The 24,661-nt window shown below is 43.6% G+C and overlaps 1 protein-coding gene across 1 annotated transcript in view; it reads left to right on the plus strand.

The window, feature by feature from the left end:
- Positions 1-24,661, plus strand: part of NOB1 (NIN1 (RPN12) binding protein 1 homolog) — a gene marked incomplete in the record, with an annotated part of 517,851 nt that overhangs the window by 286,848 nt on the left and 206,342 nt on the right. The window contains 1 exon segment of the mRNA XM_044081784.1: positions 12,145-12,242. Coding sequence (XP_043937719.1) covers positions 12,145-12,242 — 98 coding nt within the window.

Raw genomic sequence — 24,661 nt, forward strand, 5'->3', positions numbered from 1 at the left:
AAGGTCAGGATTTCTCGGATTCCCGAAAGAGGCTTAGGGAATTTTTGTTTTTACCTCAACATCGGCCCTTAGCTATACCTCCTGTTTTGGATGTTGTTCAGGATGATGGTCCTTCAAGGATGCATCTGCAGTCATAACAAATGGGTTGTCCTGTCGTCAGGCAGCCCTTCGGTCGGCCGGATTCCAAAGTCTGGATCCGGCTTACGGCTGATGTCGCACTTCACCCGACGTCATCTCTGCTGGTCTTCAGGTATAAAGGCATCAGCCGACGCCATTTTCCCCTTTTCTTGCCACGTGGCGCCCGAAGCAGAAGCTGTTCGCAAGTGCCGGTCGGTCAGATCCAGAGACACTACTACCGAATACTACTTCGGAAGACTTCTAAAAAGCTAAGTACCCCGTTGGGGACTCTTTCTTGCCTCAGCCGATGTCAGAAAAAGTCAATAACTGTTTAACTTGTGGGAAACAAATACCTCATAAAGATTTCCACTCTTACTGCCTGCCTTGCTTAGGCCCAGACCACGACGTAGCAGCCTGTTCGGCCTGTGCTTCCTTCAACCGACGAACGCTTAGGCGTCGGTCGGAGTTTGCTGAACAGTTTTTCGGCTCAGATTTTGCGTATATTATGCCGTCGGATCCTCAGACTACCCAAATTGGTAAACGCAAAGAAAAAGACCGACACTGGGTCCGGTTTCGGCCGAAACCACGGTTAAGCAAGCCGCGAGTGTCTCGGTTTCGGCCGAAACCGAGAAAGCCGGTCAGTCTTCAGCCGAATCCATGACTACTACTGAGGCTCCTGCTACCTTAGTTGAATCGGCCTCAGAAGTTTTGCCTACTACTGTGGTCCCTAGTGATTTATCAGACGGGCAGAGCCCCCCGAGCCAGTGTCCTCTGATGATTCTGCGGATGACTCAGACATTCCAGACCAGCCAGAGGCTCCTTTTTCTACTTATGAAGATTCAGATGCTGAAGAATCCATTCCATCTGCCTCTCCACCAGAGGAATTTTCCTTTGGGGAAACCTTACATGCCATGAGAGAACAATTCCAATGGCAGGGACAAGATTTCTCAGATTCAAGAAAAAGGCTTAGGACATTTCTGCACTTACCACAACATAGGCCCTTAGCTATACCTCCAGTACTGCCTGTTGTGGATGATGCATTTAATGATGTTTGCACCGCTCCTGATACTTTACCTCCAGCCCCTGTCAAACCAGATAGATTTTACAGGGTGCCAGACACTCATCACCACCTATACAAGGCCCCACTTGCAGATCCTGAGACTATATCCCAGGGGCCTAAGGCAGTAGCCTCCACCTCAGCAAAAAACCCTATTCCTTCTGAAAGGGAATCCAGGTCCTTAGAGAGATCCGTGCAAAAAGTTTACACCTCTGCTACTCTCTCAGCTAGAGCTTTAAACTGTCAGTTTCATATGATCCAATACCAAGAGTTTATGCTTGATCAGTTAACTAAGAAGCTGTCCTCTGATGACTCCTTAGATAAGAAATATGTTTTAGAAATGGTAAATAACATCCAACAGGTTAGTAACCATTCTTTAAAATGTGGCTATGATGCACTGGAGGCTTCATTTAGATCAGCCATGAGTGGCACAGTGATAAGAAGGCATGCATGGTTGAAAGAACAGGTCTTGCCGGATCATGTTAAAGCAAAGCTGTTAGATGCTCCTATGGATAAGACCAGTCTATTTGGTACACCTGCTCAGCAAGTAATGAAGAAAATGGAAGAGAAGGCAAAATCTGTACAAACAGTTAAGGATTTCTTACAGGTTCAGCCCCCAAGGTTTAGCAGGAACTGGCCTGCCAAAAATTGGTCCTTTCCAGACTCCTCAAAATCTCAGAGGCAGGAATAGACGCTCTAGAGGCAGAAATCAATCCAGAGGAGGTGCCTACAGAGGACGACAGTGGCAAGGCAATAACCGAGGCACAGACACAACCACTGCCACTACAACAGGGCAATCACAGTGACTTGGCTCTGACACCGCCTACCAGGGAGCGAATAGCAGCACCTTTAGGCGGAAAGTTAGCCATATTTTCACAAAATTGGCACTATATCACAAAAGACAAGTGGATTTTGCAAACCATAGACCAAGGCTACAGGTTCCACTTCCACACCTTACCAGTAAAAAGAGGAATGCCAAACCTACCTCCAAATCAAAAAACAGAAGCTCTAAAGCAGATAGCGGAATTAACAAAGATGAGAGCTGTGGAAAGAGTACCTATAACAGAACAGGGCAAAGGATTCTACTCCAGACTCTTCCTAGTACCAAGGAAAGAGAAAAGTTGGAGACCTATTCTCGACCTGTCCGTCTTAAACGCATACATCATTGTCCCAAAATTCAAAATGCTGACCCTACAGCAACTTCTTCCCATGCTGGGCAAGGAGTGTTGGCTGGTAACTCTAGATCTCAAGGAGGCATACCTGCACGTCCCCCTACGACCAAATTGCAGAAGATACCTCAGATTTCTTGCAGGATCAGAGCATTATCAATTCTCAGCATTGCCCTTTGGCTTATCTACTGCCCAGAGTATTCACAAAATGCCTGGCATCAGTAATCGCTCACTGCAGACTACAGGGAATCCAAATTTATCCATACCTGGACGACTGCCTGTTACAAGCGGACAACAAAAGCAAGCTGACAACAGATTTACAAAGAGTCATTTGCTTACTACAAGCCCTGGGATACACAGTCATTTTACAAAAGTCAAGACTGATACCATCCCAAACAAGAACATTCTTGGGTGCGGAATTGGACACAGTAAAACAAATGGCATTCCTAACGGCAGAAAACAAAACAACTCCTCTTTACTTCTTGGCATTAACAAAGCAGAACAAACTAACAGCAAGAAAAGTACTGCAGGCCTTGGGCTTCATGGCATCATGCATAATCTTGGTCCCACATGCCAGACTGCATATGAGAAAGCTACAGTGGTACCTAAAGAATTTATGGTCTCAACACAGGCACAGCTTAGAAACTGAAATCCCACTAATCCCATGCCTGAAACAGGAGCTCCTATGGTGGGCTCAAGCATGCCAGTCAAACCCAGGCTTACCCTTCCACAACTTTCAAGCAAGCCAAACCATCACAACAGACGCCTCAGACCTAGGCTGGGGGGTGCACATGTTGGACAAATGCATACAAGGATTGTGGACTCAAGACCAGCTGCACCTGCACATAAACCAAAAAGAAATGCTGGCAGTAAAACTAGCAATCCAGAAATTCAGACCATTCCTCAAAGAAGGCCATTTAATGATAAGGACAGACAACACCACAGTCATGTGGTACATCAACAAACAGGAGGCACTCATTCATACCCACTATGCAGAATGACTCTGGACCTTTGGAATATGGCTCTGAGCTACAACATCCAGTTACAGGCAATATTTGTGCCGGAAAAGAAAACACCCTAGCAGACATGTTAAGCAGAACCACCTCGGATGCTCACGAATGGATGCTACACCCGGACATCTTCAAGGCCATCACAAAGAAATGGGGAATGCCACAAATAGACCTATTCGCATCCCCACTCAATCACCAGCTGAAAAAATTCTGCACAAGGACATACCACCCACTTGCATGGAAGGTGGACTCTCTAGCCTTCAGTTGGAAAGGCCTGACAGCATATGCATTTCCACCTCTTCCTTTGATGCACAAGGTACTACTGAAAATCAGAGAGGAATGCCCAAGGATAATCCTGATAGCTCCAATTGGCCAAGACAACACTGGTATCCATTGCTGAGGAGCATGTCTCGGGGGAGAATGTGGTCAATACCCCTGATGCCTTTGATGTTAACTCAGAACAACTACAACATCATGCACCCAAACCTAAAAACCTTGCAACTGACTGCCTGGAACATCACATAGCAGCATCTAACCCAGACCTATCCCAAAGGGTTAAAGACATTATCCTTGAAGCACGCAGACCTTCAACAAGAAGGAACTATGCAGGAAAATGGAAAAGGTTTGTCATCTGGAGTGCTGAAAGAGGAAAAGATGTGTTGAACATAGATATTGCTAACATCCTGGAGTACTTGGCAGAGCTTCTACATACAGGCCTGTCCTATTCCTCCATCAAGATACATGCATCAGCTATTTCAGCAGAGTACAGCTTCGATCCACCTGTCTTTTTGCATCCTCTACTCAGGCAGTTCCTCAGAGGGATCAATAATGTAAAACCTCCTAGGAAAACACCATTACCAGCATGGGGCTTGAACTTTGTGCTAGAAAAATTAACGCTCCCTCCATTTGAACCAGCAGCAACAGCAGATCTTCAACACCTATCATGGAAAACTGCTTTCCTACTGGCAATTACTTCAGCAAGGAGGGTTTCGGAACTACAGGCCTTAATGGCAGTACAACCCTTCCTAATCTTCCATCAAGATAGGGTGTCCATGAGAACTAATCCTACATTTATGCCTAAGGTGGTATCCAGAGTGTCTTTAAACCAGGCAATCCACCTACCTACCTTCTTTCCCAACCCACAGAACAGGGGGGAAAGACTGCTGCATACCTTGGATGTACATAGACAGTTGCGCTACTACCTGGACAGAACCAAAGGTAACAGAAAAACTGACCAGCTTTTAGTAGCCTATGCAACAGGAAGGGAAGGAAAAGCAATTTCCAAACAGACAATCTCTAAATGGATAGGAAATTGCATAAGATTCTGTTACTCCTACCATGGAAAACCAATTCCACAGAACATAAGACCTCATTCTACAAGGGCAACAGCCACTACCACAGCTTTCTTATGAGGAGTGGCAACCAAGGACATTATTGAGGCGGCTACTTGGACCTCCGTGCATACATTTGCCAAGCATTATAATCTACCTCTATACACTAGATCCCGAGCAGGGTTTGCCACTGCTGTACTGCAAGGGATCCTAACTACACCGTAATTTTTCCTTCCTCCACCCCTAGTTTGGCTATGGTATTCTACCCATTTGTTATGACTGCAGATGCATCCTTGAAGGACATAGTACAGTTTTGTACCTACCATAAATGTAGATGTCCGAACAGGATAGCATCTGCAGTCAGGATTACCCACCCTCCTTCCCCTCTGTGGTACTCCTAGGGTATTTACCTTCCTAATAGCTAGCTAGGGGGGAGTCTCTTATGGTGTATTTGTTTGTATATATGTACATACATGCTTATTTTTTATGTTTGCCTTCTACTTTTTTGGAAACATTGGCATTTATCCAAAATTTAGCTTTCCAAGAGGGCAACTGGCATCTGGGGCAAGAAACACTGAGGAAAATGGCGTCGGCTGATGCCTTTATACCCCAAGACCAGCAGGGGTGACGTCGGGTGAAGTGCGACATCAGCCGAAGCCGGACCCAGACTTTGGAATCCGGCCGACCGAAGAGCTGCCTGACGACAGGACAACCCATTTGTTATGACTGCAGATGCTATCCTGTTCGGACATCTACATTTATGGTAGGTACAAAACTGTACTTTTTCTCTGAGGCTTCCCTTAATCCAGACTCTTTGCCTCCTGCGCCAGTTAAACCTGATAGGTATTACAGGGTGCCTGAGGCTCATAAATATCTGTATAAGAGCCCAAGGGCTGATCCAGAAACTATTAGTCAGGGACCTAAGGGAGTCAGGGCTTCTGTTGTAAAGAATCCAGTTCCTATGGATAAAGAATCTAGAGCTTTGGATAGGTGGGGTAAAAAAGTGTACACCTCCTCCACTCTAGCAATGAGGGCTTTGAATTGCCAGTTTCATATGTTAAAGTACCAGAATTTTCTCCTTACTCAATTAAAATCTAAGGTAGATGCTTTAGCAGAGGGCATAGTGTGTAAAGAATTACAGGAGTTGGTTCATGCCTCTGATCAGGTGGGTAAGCATTCCTTGCAGTGTGGTTTCGATGCTTTACAGGCTTCTTCCAGGGTGGCTGCCACTGGATCAGTTCTTCGCAGGCACGCCTGGCTTAAGGATCAGAGTTTGTCAGAGCATGTTAAAGCTAGAATTTTGGATGCTCCTTTACAGTCAGAAGTTTTGTTTGGTCCTCCTGTGGAGTCTGTTTTAAAGAAAATGGAAAACGAGGCTAAGTCTATGCAGACTGTTAAAGATTTTTTGCAGGTGCAGCCCCCTAAGTTTAGCAGAAATTGGCCTACTAAGGGATGGGCTTACCCTTCTGATTTACAGTCTAGGGGCAGATCTAGACGTGGTAGGGGCAGAGCTCAGGGTTCTTTCAGGCCTAGAACGTGGAGTTCCCCTGCACCATCTACAAGTGAGGGCAGGGGCCAGTCCTTTCGTAAACAGGCCCAATGACCTGCAACTTCAGCTGCCAGATCCCTCCTGTCTGGCAGCTCCTTTGGGAGGAAAGTTAGCACTTATTCAAGCAAAACTGGCTTTTAGTCACCCAGGACAAATGGGTACTGGACATTATAAACCGAGGCTACAAGTTTTATTTCCACACATTGCCTCCTTTCAAAGGCATGCCAGACGTTCCTCCTCAGCAAAGAGTAGAGGCTCACAAACAGATTTCTTTACTTCTTCAAATGGGGGCTATACAGCAGGTCCCTTTGTCAGAAGTGGGCCTAGGATTTTATTCTCGCCTGTTTCTTGTACCAAAGAAAGGAAACACTTGGAGACCAATTTTGGATTTATCTATCCTCAACACATACCTGGACATTCCAAAATTCAAAATGTTGACGTTGCACCAACTTCTGCCTCTGTTGGGCAAAGACCATTGGATGGTAACTCTGGATCTCAAAGAGGCTTATCTTCATGTTCCTATCAGACCCAGTTGCAGGAGATTCCTGCTGGCTGGGACTTTACATTATCAGTTCTCTGCATTGCCCTTTGGCTTATCTACTGCGCCCAGGGTGTTCACAAAGGTTCTGGCCCCGGTGATAGCCTTCTTAAGGTTAAGAGGAATACATATTTATCCTTATTTGGACGATTGCCTGATTCTTGCTCAAGACGAAAACAAGCTTCTTCATCATCTACAGTATGTTATGGCAGTGTTAAGGTGCCTAGGGTATTCTGTGAACGAAACAAAGTCCAGTCTAGTACCCTCTCAGGAAATGTGCTTTCTGGGTGTGAGACTGAATACAGCTTCCCAGATGGCTTTTTTGACCCCGGACAAGCAAAGAAACCTTACTCTTTACTTCCAGCAATTGTCTCTAAGGTCCAGGCTGACTGCAAGGACAGTCCTTCAAGCCTTGGGGTTCATGGCATCTTGTATTCTGGTGCTTCCCAATGCCAAACTGCATATGAGGAAGCTACAATGGTATCTCAAAAATGTATGGACACAACACTGCCACGATCTGGACACTGTCATTCAAATAATACCTTGCATTCAAAAGGAATTTTTGTGGTGGGCTCAGGAATGTCACCTAAACAAGGGACTCTGTGACCCGACCAGAGGCGAGTCAGATCTTAACGACAGATGCCTCGGACAAGGCTTGGGGAGCACAACTAAATGGAAAGTGGGTTCAAGACACGTGGCCTGCCAGACTTCTACATTTACATATCAACTTGAAGGAGATGTTAGCAGTCCAATTTGCAGTGATGGCTTTCAAGGATTTACTTCACCCGGGACAAGTGTTGATTCAAACAGACAACACAACTGTCATGTGGTACATCAACAAGCAAGGGGGAACCCATTCGTACCCTCTTTGCAGACAAGCTATGATTCTGTGGGAGACTGCTCTCAGTATGCACCTCACTCTTCAGGCAAGGTTTCTGCCAGGAGCACAGAACTCCTTAGCAGATGTTTTGAGCAGACAGATGGTGGATCCCCACGAGTGGAAGTTGGATCCTCATGTATTTCGACAGTTGACAGTGATATGGGGGACTCCAGACCTAGATCTGTTCGCTTCTCCACTGAATTTCCAGTTGCCAAAGTTTTGCACAAAGATGTTTCATCCCACAGCTTGGAAAGTGGATGCTTTATCATTCAGTTGGAGCAATCTTCACGTCTATGCCTTTCCTCCTCTGCCTCTCCTTCCCAAGGTGCTCTTGAAGGTCAGACAAGACAAGCCCTCCATGATTGTAATAGCTCCAGATTGGCCTCGACAGCACTGGTACCCTCTGCTGAGGAGTTTAGTACGGGAGCCTCCTTGGCCTTTGCCTTCAATTCCACACCTTTTGTCCCAGGCGGGCAATCATTTCCTCAATGTCAGGATTCAGTCCCTGCATCTAACAGCCTGGCATATTCTGTTCTAGAACCTGAAGGGTCGAAGCTTCCTCAACAAGTTTTGGATGTTATTTTGGAGGCCAGAAGGCCTAGTACAAGGAAAGTTTATGCTGATAAATGTAGGAGATTTTTTATTTGGAGCACAGCAAGGAGTTTTGATGTTTCCGGGCCTAATTTGAGTGTTTCTCTTCAATATCTTACAGAATTATTAGACAAAGGTTTATCTTTCTCCTCTGTAAAAGTTCATGCTGCAGCAATTTCTGCTCACTATGACTGTGACCCACCATTATTCTCTCATCCTTTGTTTAAACAATTCCTTAGAGGGGCAAAGAACATAAGACCCCCACGAGAGCTCCTACTCCTTCCTGGGATCTCAATTTTGTGTTGGAAAACTTACTTTACCTCCTTTTGAACCTGCAGCTACGCCTGAGTTAAAGTTTTGTCTTGGAAGACTGCTTTTTTGTTGGCCATTACGTCTGCTAGAAGGGTTTCTGAATTGCAAGCTCTCATGGCAGTTGAGCCCTTCCTGATTTTTCATAAGGATAGGGTGTCTCTGCGTACTAACCCTACTTTTATGCCTAAAGTGGTTTCAAATGTGGCCCTGAACCAATCTATTCATTTGCCTACTTTTTATGCTGATCCCCAAAATAAAGGGGAGAAAATTTTGCACACTTTGGATATTCACAGGCAGTTGCGTTATTACTTGAGCAGGACTAAAAGTTTCAGACAGTCTCAACAGTTATTTGTTTCTTTTGCTTTGAGCTCTCAGGGGAAACCTATTTCTAAACAAACTATTTCTAAGTGGATTGGTCATTGTATTGCCTTTTGTTATTCTCATCATGGTAAGGAGATTCGGTTGGAATCAGACCTCATTCCACTAGGGCTACTGCCACTTCTACTGCTTTTTGAGGGGAGTAGCTACCAAAGATATTTTGGAAGCAGCTACTTGGAGTTCAGTGCACACTTTTTCTAAACATTACCATCTCCCTCTTTATTCCAAGTCTAGGGCTGGGTTTGCCACTGCAGTCTTGCAGGGCTTATTAGCAGCCCCCAATGCTTTATGATTTGTCCAGCCTCCCTTCACTTTTGCTTTGGGATTCTACCCACAGGTTATGACTGCAGCAATGTGAGATGAAGAACATAGTACAGTTTTGTACCTACCATAAATGTAGATGTTCGAAGATCCACATTGCTGCAGTCCAATTTACCCTCCCTCCTTCCCCTCTGTAGTTTGGAGTGTTTGTTTGTTTAGGTTGTAGATATTGTTTGTACATGGGTTTTGGAGGTTTTTTCTATTTTAGGCTGTGGCCTTTCTTTTTGGGCCTTCTGACATCTGGGGCAAGAAAAGACTGAGGATATGACGTCGGTCATGCGCTTTAATACCGGGACGCACTGACGTCAGATCTGAGCGCCCATGACCGACGCCAGCCTAATACTTTGGTATTCGGGCCGACCGAGGACAGCGGACTACCCACAGGTTATGACTGCAGCAATGTGGATCTTCGAACATCTACATTTATGATAGGTACAAAACTGTACTTTTCACTGGTTTTGAGCATACTCATTTCTAGTTAAAGGGACACCTTCGGGTATGGTAGCTTCCCCCTTTTCCCTGGGTACTCCTCTCTAGTGTCTTCTCCTTCTCCACCTTGGTTCCAAGCCTATCCAGCTTGGATTTGACATGCAGGGACTTTGCGCAGACTGTCAAAATTGTCCTTGGTGGTTTAATCTGTCTGGTAATCCAGGTCAGTGAGCAGCATCCCAGTCAGAACTGAAGCAGCTGATGTGATCCTTTTTGTAGGCACAGATGCAATTGGGCCTCATCCCCTCAAGTCCGACACAGACTGCGGGACCCTCTACTCCATCTTTCGGGTTTCCTCCCTTGGATCTAAGCTCTTTGGAGTTGTTTCAGGCTATTACTCTTATTCCCACCACAACAGAACTGTTCCAGGCAGGGTCAAGGCTCACTCTGTCAGGGCCTTATTTTCATCTGTGGCTTTTTGGAAAGGTTTGAATTCCAAGTATTGTAGAAGCAGCAACTTGGTCCTCTGTGCATACTTTTACAAAGCATTACAAACTAGGTTCCTTCTCGAGGTCTAGGACAGATTTTGCTAGGACCATTATCTAGGGGCTCCTAGACTGTTCCCTTTCCACCTCCCAGTTCTAAGCTATAGTAATCTACCCATATAGCTTTGGCTACTGCAGCAGTGATCAGTATGAAGAACATAGTACAGTTATGGTAAGTAAAGTTACCATAATAGATGTTCAGATGTTCACTGCTGCAGCAGCGGCTCCCTCCACCCCTGCTTTAATGTGGTTTTTAATGCCAGGATGTGGACATGTGCATTTTCTTTTCCTAGAAATGCCCTCTCTGGGCTTAACCTCCTTTCCAGGCCTGTCTTTTTAGTCAGCTTAGTTCGAGCTGACTAACTGGGCACATGGAAGGCGCCTGAAACTTTGGAAGCTGGCAATCTGGTGTATTTATGCAGGATATAACTATATATCTTAGGCTACTGAAGTGATCATTTGAATATGTACTGTTAGTTAGTTACACAACTGTACGAATATATTTAATACTAAGTTATGTGTATGTATGGGTCTAGTTCAGTGGACCGAAATGCCACTAACACAAATTACAAATAATCAAGGCAACAAAACTGAAACTACATTTTAATGAATGTGCACATCACCAAAACAGATTCCCAACATAGGAAATTTGCACTTTTCCCTACTATAGTGCGATCTCTGAGTTGATCTATTTAATTAGGGGAATGTGGATGGCAAAGCCACCCCTTGGGTTGGTTTAAGAAGTTTTGATGTGCTTTTCTTTTTTATGTTGGCAAAGCAGTTCTTTTCCTGGGGATCTGTTTCAGTTGTGCACGTTTGTTAAAATGTGGTTTTGGTTTTGTCGTCTCGGTTATTTGCAATTCAGGTAAGTGGTATTTGTATCTACTGAAGTGTGCGCACGTGTACATGCGCACACACGTGTGCACGTGCACATGCACGCGTACACATGCACACACCCCTAAGGACCATGTAAAAACCACAGTGAAAATAAATGCCAGGTTCAAGAAATGAAAGCAACCCGCAACCGGACAGTAATAAATTTTAATAGTTAAGCACTTTCGTCAAGCATGTATCACAGAATTCTTCAGAACAAGTAAATCACTGTACAACACTCATTTAAAAAAAAAAAAAAAAAACTCCTAAATCACATGCTACACAACCACCAATCAAACTGAGTGCTTATTAACAAGCTAAATGTACGTGGGTGGGGGGGGATTCCTTGGATTGACTGGATTGAGGCTGTGGAGTTGAAATGGCAGATCAGGCTAAATGCATGTGTTTACCCCGGCTTGAATGACCAGATTTCTTTCCATAGTATTTTGAAGTTCTGCTCATACTCTGTGTAAAATTTTTGGTTATTGGATATTAAGTTTGTGTTTCATTGTTAAGAATGACTGTGTTTATTTTCTTGTATAGAAAATTGTTTAACAAGTGAGTATGTTTTACAGCTCAAAATTGACCTGTTGCAAGTATTCCTTATACTTTTGTTTTATTAAGCTTTGAAGGTGTTTGCATTTAGCTTGTTAATAAGCACTCGGTTTGATTGGTGGCTGTGCAGCATGTGACTTATTTGGGAGGGTTTTTGAATGAGTGTTGTACAGTGATTTACTTGTTCTGAAGAAGTCTGAGATATATGCTTGACGAAAGCTCTTAAGCATTAAAAATTGTTACTGTCCGGTTGTGGTGGGTTTTCATTTCTTGGACCTGGTATTTGTTAGGTACACAAACCCATTAAATTTTGTGGACTTTTTTTTATTTTTTCTCATTAGGAACCATTACGTGTCTGGTAAGAGTGCACTGTCCTTTTAAATATACTGGCTTTCTGTAGCATTCTGTTAAAAAAGTTGCTCATATTTTAATGTAACACTGTTTGATTTTGGATTTGAGGCTTAAAATGTAAACTTTTTATTTTTACAGAATGTTCTTATACAAATGGGACTTCACGCCCTTTCACTTAATGGGATGGTCATCCGTCAAGCAAGAAGTTATGTTCTGCACTGCCATGCTTGTTTTAAGTGAGTATGGGGTCACCATTTAGTAATCTGCATATCTGGAAGTGCTTCATAGAGTTAATGCACTCAATGGTGCAAAGTAGTTTAAATAGGAGTACTAATGGGTCTGGATATGCAAGAGCCAGAGGGGGTATGCTGAGTAACTTCATGCTTTATTGCTGCTCTGGATGCTATTTTTCCTTCTGGTTGAGAGTATGCTGATAACCTAACATGCTGCACATATTGACTTTAATGACAAACATATGGCCCCTCAACTCATTTAGAAGATCTGGATAGTATAATCAACTGCACAGGCTCATGGTTTTGAGAAGTTCAGAGGTTTGATCTTTCTGATCTGTTTGTTACCCTAGTGAATTTAATATTTTTACCTCATTAACTGGTGGCTCCTCTTTCCATGGGAAGCCTTTTTGGGTTGTCTAGTCTGTCATTGTCCGAGATTAGAGATGGTCTGGCTTGCCACCCTTCATTCCATTGATACTAGTATTTCTGGTTTGCATCAAAAAATTTTAGGAGTTTGTGTTGACATATAATTGCTTTGCCATACTCCCCATCCATGAACAGTAGATAGCTTATATGCCTACTAAAGTGTGGGAGTTCTGTTTTCCTGGTTGGTTAAGGTATCATATTCCTCAAAATTTTCTAAAATGTATTGTGGTGAAACTGGAGGTTGTATAGGCTTTTACATCCCCAGCGTTTACATTTCCAGTTTTATACTTGGACTACCATTACTCATTAGATCTCTCATCCATATTAGGAGTGTGTCCTCAGACATCTCATACTATGTGCTGTTTCCTTTGCATTCCACTTTTCACAGTTTCATGTTTTTCTCCTTGTACTCCATATTGATTTCTGTTTGTTTTGTAATGCCCTAATCACTTGGAGGAATGCTGTACATTCGAGGTCAACATGTTCAAAACTCTTTTGAAAGGATTCCATTTCCATCTTTAGAAGAAAGCACTGTTATGTTTTACAGGAGTCTCTATTATCTTTGTACTTTGTAAAAGAAAAATTTGCAGTCTGGTTTGAGATAGGATCATTCATGCAGAGGGGAAGGAAGTTTGCATACCATTATCTGTTGTACTAGCTGGTCATTTGTCTGCATAAACTTTTGAAGATGACTTTCTACAAAAACTTGAAAGCCACAGCATAGTGTTTACGTTAATTAAGTTTAAACTCTCTAGGTAAGCTGAATGCAAACATAACCAGGACTGAACTGGCCAACAGTTGACATGTTTTATAGCAAATGCAGTGCACATATATAGATGTACAGATCAAGTTAAAATGACTCTCACGTACTGTAGTAATGTAAGAGTGATTTATTGATATTAATAAACATTGGGGTATTTTACATTCTGATGTAGGAATTTGTAGAGTGGTGAAGGAGAAACCTAGGTTTACCTTCAGGAATAGTCTGCCTTTGAAGAGGCAGTCTTGTTACAAGAACAGGAGGGATTTCTGTTTACCACAATCTGACTGTGAGGAGACTTTTCCCTGTAAGAAGTGTTAAGTATGTAGTTTTATTCATGCAGGAGGTTAGATCTGAACATCCCACGCAAGGGTTTGTAGTAGATGCCTCTCTATGCTGACTGTCTTTGTATATATCATGTATTTGAGTACGTTTATGCATTTCATTGTCCTTGTCCCCACAGAAGCAGTATTAAACAGGTTGCATTGTGCTTTTAGGTGTGTACTTAATTGTTATTTGATTGGTGTATTTATAGAGTAGGAGAGCTGTTTTTATTGGGTCTGAAGAAGCAGTCGTATTGTAGACTGTGAAAGTGCTCACCTTTTTACTTGGTCTCTGTTTTTGCTTTTATGTGACATTAAAGTGTGTGGAGTTGCTGCATCAGCCATGGAAGTCTTCTCATCTTTTTTTTCTTTTCATTGCCTGGTTAGTGGGTGTAACGTTCCTTACCTAGCTTGTGGGCTTTGTTTTTTCTCTAGGTGTAAAACAGTCAGAAAGCAACCACATTGTTTAATAAGGTAATTCTAGAGAACAATGCATTAAAGTGTAAGAAAGCATTCAAATGAATACTTTGTTGCAGTATATTAAGCTGGCAGCTCTTGCCCTTCTCCTATACCAATCCCCCATAAAGATGTGGGCTTTCAGAATGAGTAAGCTTCTTGTGAAATCTCTTGGGTGTTTCATTGCCCCCCATCCCCCCCACGTATTTGACCCTAATTTCTTTGCCAAGATTGGTTTGTAGTAAAGATGTACCGAATGTTTGATTTGTATTCGGCCAAATAGCTCAAAACCGAATATTCGTATTCTGTAAAATAACCAAATTGTTCAAATACGAATAGTACGAGACTGCACATCTCTACTTTAAAGCAAATGTCACTTCAGCACAGGTCTGCATTTCCTGTATCACTGGAAACTGCACACAGTTGCTTAATTACTTCAGTTGCTTAAACAAGCTAAAAAAGATGGGCAGCAGCCATGCAAAGAAATTCATTTGAGAAAAAATAAATGAAATGGGGTAATGTACCACTGGTATTAGACTTGCTATGTAAATTTCATCTAGTTTCTCAGCAACTTTCTGTTAACCAGCATCTAGTAAAGTCTGGAAGTGTTCAGAATGGGAGACTTCATCAGAAGTGTCCATTGGCTCTTCAGTATTGCTCACATTAATATGTTCTGTGGCCATGTTTTTAGACATCTGTACAAATGGAATGAGTTGCCAAAGTAAACTAGTTTGGTTTAAAGATACAACACACGCAATGACTGGTGGAAGCAGTTGTTCACTGTCTACTTCATCATACAAAAGATGATCAACAAATGTAAAGGCACAACCCCTTGTTCCAGCCAGAAAGTTAAGACAATAAAAAAATAAAGCATTTCTGGTAGCGCACAATCATGGTCAGCTGGACATTCACTATTTGAGTTCAAAGTTACCAATGTAGATGTCTGAACCTTTATTATAGCTGTGACCCACTCTATCATCACCACACCAATGACTTCTACAAATTAAAGTTTTCACTACCATCAGTCAAAAATGCCAATGAAAATACTGCAGCAGGTGTTCTTTTCAAAAGGCATACAAACAGTGTGCCTTAGGCAAAAATAATTAAATACCTCTTAGCACCCGAAAATGGGGACAGAAGTTTGGGACCCTAAGGCACAACTTTAACATGCACATCTGTAAATCTAACCCACATTTGCTTCTTGTGCCTATCCTTTGATTAATTGCTTTGTTAGTACTCCTGGTCATTTTGGCTAAAAAAATTATCTTGCAGCCCAGATAACTTATAAACAGCATGAAAAAGTCAGCTGCCTCTTGAACACTGCAGTGATTTGTGAAATAACGTACATAAACATTTTTCCAGATATGTAAAATGCCCATTGATTGAACAAATATCTACTTTACATTACAGAACAAAGAACCCCTCCCCCTGTCTTAACTCTCACAACAGATTACGACCCTGCTCAAGAAGAGAAGTGTGGTATGGTTTTTGACTAAAAGTAAGTATCAGATGTCATTTTATTCCAATGTTGCAGTATTCTACTAGTGGGTTTACCCTTCTTCCAATCAGGTTGTCTGGCCAGGTTTGAGAGGCAAAGAAAAACGCTGGATACACACTGCAATTATTTTAATAAACAAAAAGCGCTTTCGCAACCAGATGTCGCGTCATCAGACTACATTTGTAAAACACACTGACACATTTAAATAGTATGATGTCTGGCCAGGTTTCCAAAGATTTTCAGGCAGCCTTACATCAGGAGTTCCTGCTACACTGTTAACTTGATGAGAGGCCACTTCAAGTGGGAGTGCTTAGACATGTCAGAGGCACAAAAGAGATTTTATGATCTCGTACAGATGGAATCTCCAAACCCTTAGCCAATTCTACCTGCCTTCCTGGATGCATTTGCTGTGGCATCCATTAACCCAGATTCCCAACCACCTGCTCCTTGTAGGGCGGATAGATTATACAGGGTCCCTGACTCAAATTCTTGTTCTAGTGGCCCTCCGGCAGACCCTGCCACTATCTCCATTTTTATGGACAGGACATCCAAACTCCTTCCTGCCACTACTATCCTCCCTGCAGAGAAGGACAGCAAGACTATGGAGAGGTGGGGAAAGAAGATTTACACTTCTGCCACCCTAGCTTTTAGGGCAACAAGATGTTCTTCGTGTTTCACTGTTGCACTCATTACATTTGGGTTATCGGCCTTCAGGTAGCCCTCAGTTGGCTTGATTAACAAGGTCTTGGGGCCTGCGTCGGTTGCTGTTCCTTCTTCCATGACGTCAGGTTGTCAGGGGTATAAAACATGCAGTTGATGCCATTACATCAGTCTTTCTTGCCGTGCGGTGCCTGAAGCAGTTTGCAAATGACGGTCGTCCGACTCCTGAAATTTTCGTTTTCGAGTTTCAGAACCGAAGTCTTCAACTAAAAGCCAAGTACCCTGTTGGGAAAACTTTTTCTTGCTCTTAACCGAAAGTAAATAATTGCATTACTTGTAGAAAGTAAATACCTCAAAGATTTTCATTCGTACTGTATTCCTTGCCTAGGCCCTGACCATGACATACCCTCGCTGTCGATTTTGTGCCTTTAAACCACGAACTATCCGTCGTCAGTATATTTATGCTTCTAAATATTTTGGTGCTCTGTTCAAGTATCCTGATACGTCTTCGGTCAGCCATCCGACTACTGACATTCCGAAAAGAAGCAAAGATAAAGACAGGCCGCCTAAGTCCAAAGCTGTCGACGACACTTCTCCTAAGCCAGTCCCCAGTTCGCCAGTCCCCAGTTCGCCAGTACTCAGTGAGGTGCTTTCGCAGCCCCTGATACCCGCTACTTCTGATTCACAGTCCTCTACTGAGATCCATTCGGAGTCTGGTATGCCGCCAGATGCTTCAACTGTGGAACCTGCAGATGTCTCTACCTTGGATGGGTCCGGAGCTGCTGTGCAGGCACCGGCTCCTGAGGGTGTATTCAGGCCTACTGACTTGAGTATTAAACGGACGCCATCTCCTTCTTCAAGGCCTAAATCTTGAACCATGCTTAAAAAACTGACGGCCAGACCGCATGGCCAGGCCTCTATGCCTAAAAAACAGATAAGAATGGCTGAAAACCTTATTACTTTAATCAGGGGAAGCCAGCAATTCCCCCTCTAAGAGACTTAGGACTGAGTTTGTTTATGATACGTCCGACCAGGATTCTGACTTTTCTGTTTCCTCTGATGACCAGGATGTACTCTTGTCTACCTATGAGGATTCTGATGCTGAGGACTCCATTCTCTCTGCTTCCCCCCCAGAGGATTTATCTTTTGATGAAACCTTGCATACTCTCAGGGAGCATTTTCGTTGGGAAAGTCAGGATTTCTGTGATTCTAAAAAGATGCTCAGGGATTTCTTACTCCTGCCCCAGCACAGGCCTTTAGCCATACCCTCCTGTACTAGACATTGTTGATGATGCATTTGCAGAATCTAGCTTGGCCCCTGATTCTTTACCTCCTGCTCCCAGGAAACCTGATAGATATTACAAGGGTCCCTGACTCTCAAGTACCTTTTCAAAAATCCTACTGCGGATCCTGAGACCATTTCACAGGGGCCCAAGGGCATTAAAGCTACTACTGCCAAAAATCCTACCCCCTCTGATAGAGACTCCAGGGCACTGGATAGATGGGGTAAGAAGGTATACACTTCTGCAACTTGCCATTAGGGCCTTAAACTGCCAGTTTCATATGTTGAAGTATCAGCAGCATATTATTGGATTGCTTAAACAGAAAATGATGTTTCCTGATTGTGCTGAAAATAAGGATTTACAGGATTTATTGCATTCAGCTGAATAGGTTGGAAAACAAACTTTGCAATGTGGTTTTGACTCTCTAGAGGCATCTTGCAGGGCTGCTGTAACTGGGTCTGTACTTAGAAGGCATGCTTGGCTTAAGGAGGAATCCCTACCAGATCATGTTAAAGCAGAATTACTGGATGCTCCATTAAACCAGGACCGACTGTTTGGCACCAAGGCAGAAGTTCTTAAAAAGATGGAAGAAAAAGCTAAATCTATGCAAACTGTTAAAGATTTTTTACAAGTACAACCTCCAAGATTTAGCAGGCATTGGCCTTCCACGAATTGGTCCTTTCCTGCCTCTTGCAGATCCTCTCAGTCCAAATCCAGATCCAGCAGAGCTCCCAGGCTGCAGTCCCAGGGTATGCACAGGACTAAGCAGTGGAGGGCCTCCACTTCCAAATCTGGGAGTAGTAAGCCCCCCCCCCCCCCATCCCTATAGTAAACTGCCCAAATGACTTTCTTTTAAAATCTCAAGCACTTACCAACTGACTGCCCCTTTGGGGGGGAAAAGATTGCTCTTCATGTAAAGAACTGGGAACTCATTACCCAGGACAAATGGGTTTTAAATATAGTGTCCCAGGGATACAGATTTCACTTCCACACATTGCCAACACAAAGTGGGTGGCCAGATCTACCCCCAAATCAGTGGGCAGAGCCCCAAAAGCAAGTACTTTCTCTCTCTAAGCATGGGGCCTATTCAGTTGGTACCAGAAGAGGAAAAGGGACAAGGTTTCTACTAGAGACTTTTCCTGGTACCCAGAAAAGGCAATTCATGGCGTCCTATCCTGGACCTGTCTACTCTAAACACCTTTTTGGAGATTCCAAAAGTCAAGATGCTGACTCTTCATCAGTTGCTTCCTGTGCTAGGCAAAGATGCCTGGTTGGCAACACTAGATTTAAAAGAAGCATACCTGCACATCCCAATCGGGGAATCTTGCAGAAGATACCTACGCTTCAAAGCAGGCTACATGCACTATCCGTTCTCTGCACTGCCCTTTGGCTTATCTACTGTGTCCAGGGTATACACAAAGTGCCTAGCTCCAGTCATTGCATTTTGCAGGCGAAGAAATATTCAAATATACCCATACCTGGACGATTGTCTAATTCAGGCAGAAAGCCCGGACATGCTTTTGAATCCTCTGGCCTTTGTACAAAGGGTTCTAACTTGTCTGAGTACACCATAAACGAAAGAAATCACACCTGGTACCCTGTCAGCAAGTTATATTCCTGGCAGCAAGCTTGAATACAACTTCCTAGATGGCTTTCCTCACACCAGAGAAACAAATTCATTTGACAACCTACTTCAAGCAAGTGGCCACAAAAACCCTGCTGTCTGCAAGACAAACACTGCAAGCTTTGGGGTTCATGGCCTCCTGCATTCTTCTAATTCCGTATGCAAGACTGCATATGAGGAAACTACAGTGGTATCTAAAAAGCCTATGGTGTCAACATTCTCAATCTAGAAGCAATTATCCCCAACATACCTTGCCTGCACCTAGAGTTCCTTTGGTGGGCAGAGGCCTGCCACCAAAACAAGGGGACTACCTTTCACACCACCCCCTGCTGCCCAAACCCTAACAGACGCATCAGACTATGCATGGAGGGGCTCACCTGGCATGGAAGTGCATTCAGGGCAAATGGAACCCAAGTCAAATGCACCTGCATATCAGTCCGAAAGAAATGTTAGCTGTACAGAATGCTCTGACAGCCTTCAAGGACCACATTCTTCCAGGACATCTAATGGTAAAGACTGACAACGACACTGTTATGTGGTACATAAACAAGCAGGGGGGTACACATTCTTACCCCCTCTGCAGAGTAGCCGTGGCATTTTGGAACACAGCCTAGAGCTGCCAAGTGCACCTACAAGCTCAATTCCTGCCAGGAAAATTAAATACACTGGCAGACGGAGTAAGCAGAAACCTCATGGACCCACACGAGGGGAAAACTGGAACCAAGGATTTTCAATGTGTTGACAAGCAAATGGGGGAGCCCAGAGATGGACCTGTTTGCCTCTTCCCAGAACTACCAATTGGACAAATTTTGAACAAGGACTCCCCACAAACAAGCCTGGAAAGTGGATGCTCTGTCCTTCAGCTGGAAAAACCTATCAGTCTATGCCTTTCCCCCTCTGCCTCTGCTCTCCAAAGTACTACTAAAAATCAAACGGGACAAACCAAGGATTATTTTGATTGCACCAGACTGGCCATGCCAACACTGGTACCCCCTCCTGCACAGTGTGTCACGGTTAGCCCCATGGCACCTGCCTCAGACTTCTTCCCTGTTCTCTCAGCAGGAGAACCAGATTTTGCACCTTCGGCTTCTAACCCTGAACCTAGCTGCTTGGCTAATTACCTAATCTGACCTTTACCATCCCTCAGTAAACCTGTGATGGATATCATTTTAGAGGCAAGGAGGCCTAATCCTAGAAAATCTTATGCTGAAAAATGGAAAAGATTCTGTGCCTAGAACCACTCTCAAGGGATGAGCACAGCAGCGCCCAATTTACCTCAGATTTTACAATACTTAACTGAGATGCTTCACAAGGGCCTGTCTTTTTCCTCCATCAAAATTCACGCCTCCGCCATTTCAGCTCATTATTTTATTTTTATTTTATTTATTTTACATTTGTTAACCGGGAGAGTCCGACTGGATACATGTCCATTTTCAGCGGAGGCCCGGGGAGAAAAGCTCCAAGTACATAACAGACATATGAACATTGTTAATGCAAAAAAAAGGAAGATAGTTGAGTTCTAAATACAATATAAAGATACATCACATCTTGGGAAAAAAAAAAAAACAGCAGCAGCATATAAAAAAAAACATAGGTCAGTTACAAAGGCAAGGCGCCTTGTTAAAAAGCGGTTAAGGATAGTGAGGTAAGAGAAGGGTAAATGATAGTGGTTAATCAGGTTTGGAACAGGGACATTGCCAGAGAGTATTGAGATGGGGTTTAAGCTTTTTTTTGAATTGTAGGAGTGAGGGTTCTGAGGTGAGCATGGTCGGTAGGGAGTTCCACATTTTACCTACAAAGTTTGAGAATAGAAATTATAGCACAGAACCTCCCCTCTTCTCTCATCCACTACACAAGCAGTTCCTCAGAGGGGCCAAAAATTTGCTACCACCCAGGAGAGCTCCAACCCCAGCCTGGGACCTTAACTTTGTTTTGGAGAAACTCACTCTACCTCCTTTTGAGCCAGCTGCTACTGCAGACTTAAAATTTCTTTCTTGGAAAGCTGCTTTCTTTTTAGCAATCACTTCAGCAAGAAGGGTATCTGAATTACAGGCCCTTATGGCAGTGGAGTCTCATCATCTTTCATGCGGACAGGGTGTCCCTCAGAACCAATCCATTCTTCATGCCCAAGGTGGTGTACAGTGTGGCTCTTAATCAGTCCATTCATTTGCCAACCTTCTTTCCCAATCCACAGAACAAAGGGGAATGGATACTGCACTCCTTAGATGTGCACAGACAACTTCGATTCTACTTGGACAGGACTAAACGTCAAAGGAAATCTGAACAACTGTTGGTGGCATTTGCTACAGGGGCAGAGGGGAAGGCTATTGAAAAGCAAACCATTTCTAAATGGATAGGCCATTGCATTAATTTCTGCTATAAGCACCATGGAAAACCTATCCCACAGCTGTTCAGACCTCACTCCACCAAGGCTGCATCTACCTCTACAGCCTTTCTCAGTGGCGTCCCTACCAGGGACATCCTAGAAGCTGCTACCTGGAGTTTTGTACATACTTTCACCAAGCACTACCATTTGCTAATTTTCTCTAAATCCAGTGCTGGTTTATCCACTGCAGTCTTGCTGGTCCTAATGCTATCTAAATTCCCCCCTCCCAACCATAGCTTTGGAAATCTACCCAAATGTAATGACTGCAACAGTGAAACATGAAGAACTTAGTACAGTTGTGTACACTTAACATAAATGTAGATGTTCGAGTGTATTCACTGTTGCAGTCCTGGTTATCCTCCCTCCAGCCCCCTAACTTCCTTGGCTATATCTCCACTTTCCTCTACTATGCTTAAAAGCTTTTTGGTGCGTTTGTTTTTTTGTTGGAGGTATATCATTGTATTTTTACATTTAATTGCTTCCTATTACGGGGGCACCTGACATCTGGGGCAAGAAAAACTGATGTAATGGTGTCGGCTGCATGTTTTATACCCCTGACGACCTGACGTCATGGAAGAAAGGGACAGCAACCGACGCAGGACCCAAGACTTTTTTAATCAGGCCGACTGAGGGCTAACCTGCAAGCAGATAAACCCAAATGTAATGACTGCAACAGTGAATACACTCTTAACATCTGCATTTATGGTAGGTGTACACAACTGTACTTTCGCAAGTGTCTGTTGGCAGACTCCTAAAATTTTCGTTTTCAAGTTTCAGAACCGAAGTCTTAAAAAAAGCTAAGTATCTCTTTGGGGATCCTTTTTCTTGCTCTTAAACTGATGTCAGTAAAAGTTAACAATTGTCTTATCTGTGGAAAGCAAATGCCTCCTAAAGATTTTCATTCGTACTGCATTCCTTGCTTAGACCCAGACCACAACATCCCTCACTGTCGGATTTGTGCCAAATTCAACCCCCGAACTATTTGTCCTCTGTCTGTTTTTGCAGCAAATTATTTGGTACTCATTTTAACTATCCAGAAATGACTTCAGTAAACCATCTTACTACCGATATTCCGAAAAAACGTAAAGATAAAGACAGACAGACTACATATGTCTAAAACTGCTGACAGCGCTTCTGTTAAGCTAGTCGCTAGTTTGCCGGTACTCTGTGGGGCACTTTCGCAGCCCCTGATACCCATTACTTCAGATTCGCAGGCCTCTACTGAGACCCATTCGGAGTCCGGTATGCCGCAGGATGCTTCTTAGACTATGGAACCTGCAGATGTCTCTACCTTGGATGGGTCCGGAGCCACTGTACAGGCACCGGCTTCTGAGGGTGTTTTTCCTAAAGACTTGCATTTCAGACAGATGCCATCTTCTTCATCAAGGCCTAAAACTCGACCCACGCCTAGAGAACTGATATCCATCTGCATGGTCACGCCCATATGCCTAAAAAACAAATGATTAGAATGGCTGAAGACATTATTACCTTAATTAGGGGAAGCCAGCCTTCCCTCTTTGAGATCTAGAACTGATTTTCCTTCTGATTCTTCTGATCAGGATTCTGAAATTTCTGTTTCTTTTGATTAGCAGGATTTTCCCTTATCTACCTATGAGGATTCTGATGCAGAGGATTCCATTCCCTCTGCTTCCCCTCCAGAAGATTTTTCTTTTGATGAATCCTTACACACTTAGGGAGCATTTCCGCTGGGAAAGCCAGGATTACTCTGACTCCAAAAAGAGGCTTACTCCTCCCTCAACACAGGCCTTTAGCTATCCCTCCTGTTCTGGACATTGTAGATGATGCCTTCTTGGAATCTTGCCTGGCCCCAGACACTTTGCCTCCAGCTCCCAGAAAACCTGACCAGTGTTAGAGTACCTGACTCTCACAAGTTCCTCTTCAAGAATCCTGCTGCAGATCCAGAGACCATTTCCCAAGGGCGAAAAGGCATTAAGGCTACTACTGCCAAAAACCCTACCCCCTCTGATGGAGATTCCAGGGCCTTGCACAGATGGGGTAAGAAGGTATACACTTCTGCTTCTTTGGCCATTAGGGCCTTAAATTGCCAGTTTGATATGTTAAAGTATCAGCAGGATATTATGGGACTACTTAAATAGAAAATGATATTGATTCCTGACTGTGCTGAACATAAAGAATTACAAGATTTAATGCATTCTGCTGAACAAGTTAGTAAACATACTTTGCAATGTGGTTTTGATTCTTTAGAAGCATCTTGCAGGGCTGCTGTCACTGCATCTGTACTTAAAAGGCATGCTTGGCTTAAGGAGCAAAACTTGCCAGATCATGTTAAAGATAAATTACTGGATGCTTCCTTAAACCAAAACTGCCTGTTTGTCAACAAAGCAGAAGTCCTTAAAAATTATGGAGGAAAAAGCTAAATCAATGCAAACTATGCAAAGATTTCCTGCAAGTACAGCCTCCCAGATTTAGTAGGCATTGGCCTTCTAAGAATTAGTCTCTTCCAGTCTATCTCAGGCCTCCTCAGTCCAAACCAAGGAACAGCAGACCCATCTAGGCTACAGTCTCAAGGTACTCACAGGCTTTAAAAGTGGGGGGCTCCCACTTCCAAAGCTGGAAATAGCAAGACACCCCCCCATGGAAAATGTCACAATTACTTAATCTTAACCCTTCCAAGCCCTGCTCAACTGCCTGCTCCCTTGGGGGGAAAGATCGCCTGCATGCAAAAAACTGAACTCATTACCCAGGACAAATGGGTTTTAAATATAGTTCTCCAAGGATACCGATTCCACTTCCACACCTTGCCAACCCCAAACGGTTGGCCAGACCTACCCACAAATCAGTGGGCAGAGGCTCAACAGCAGGTTCTCTCTCTTCTAAGTATCCTGGCTATTCAACCTGTTCCAGCAGAAGAAAGGGACAAGGTTTTTACTCGAGACTTTTCCTGGTACCCAGAAAAGACAACTCCTGGCGTCCTATCTTGAACCTCTCTATTCTAAAAACCTTTTTGGTAATCCCAAAATTCAG

Source organism: Protopterus annectens, chromosome 8.part1, assembly GCF_019279795.1.
Source record: "Protopterus annectens isolate FY-2018-M chromosome 8.part1, PAN1.0, whole genome shotgun sequence".
NCBI lineage: Eukaryota > Metazoa > Chordata > Ceratodontiformes > Protopteridae > Protopterus > Protopterus annectens.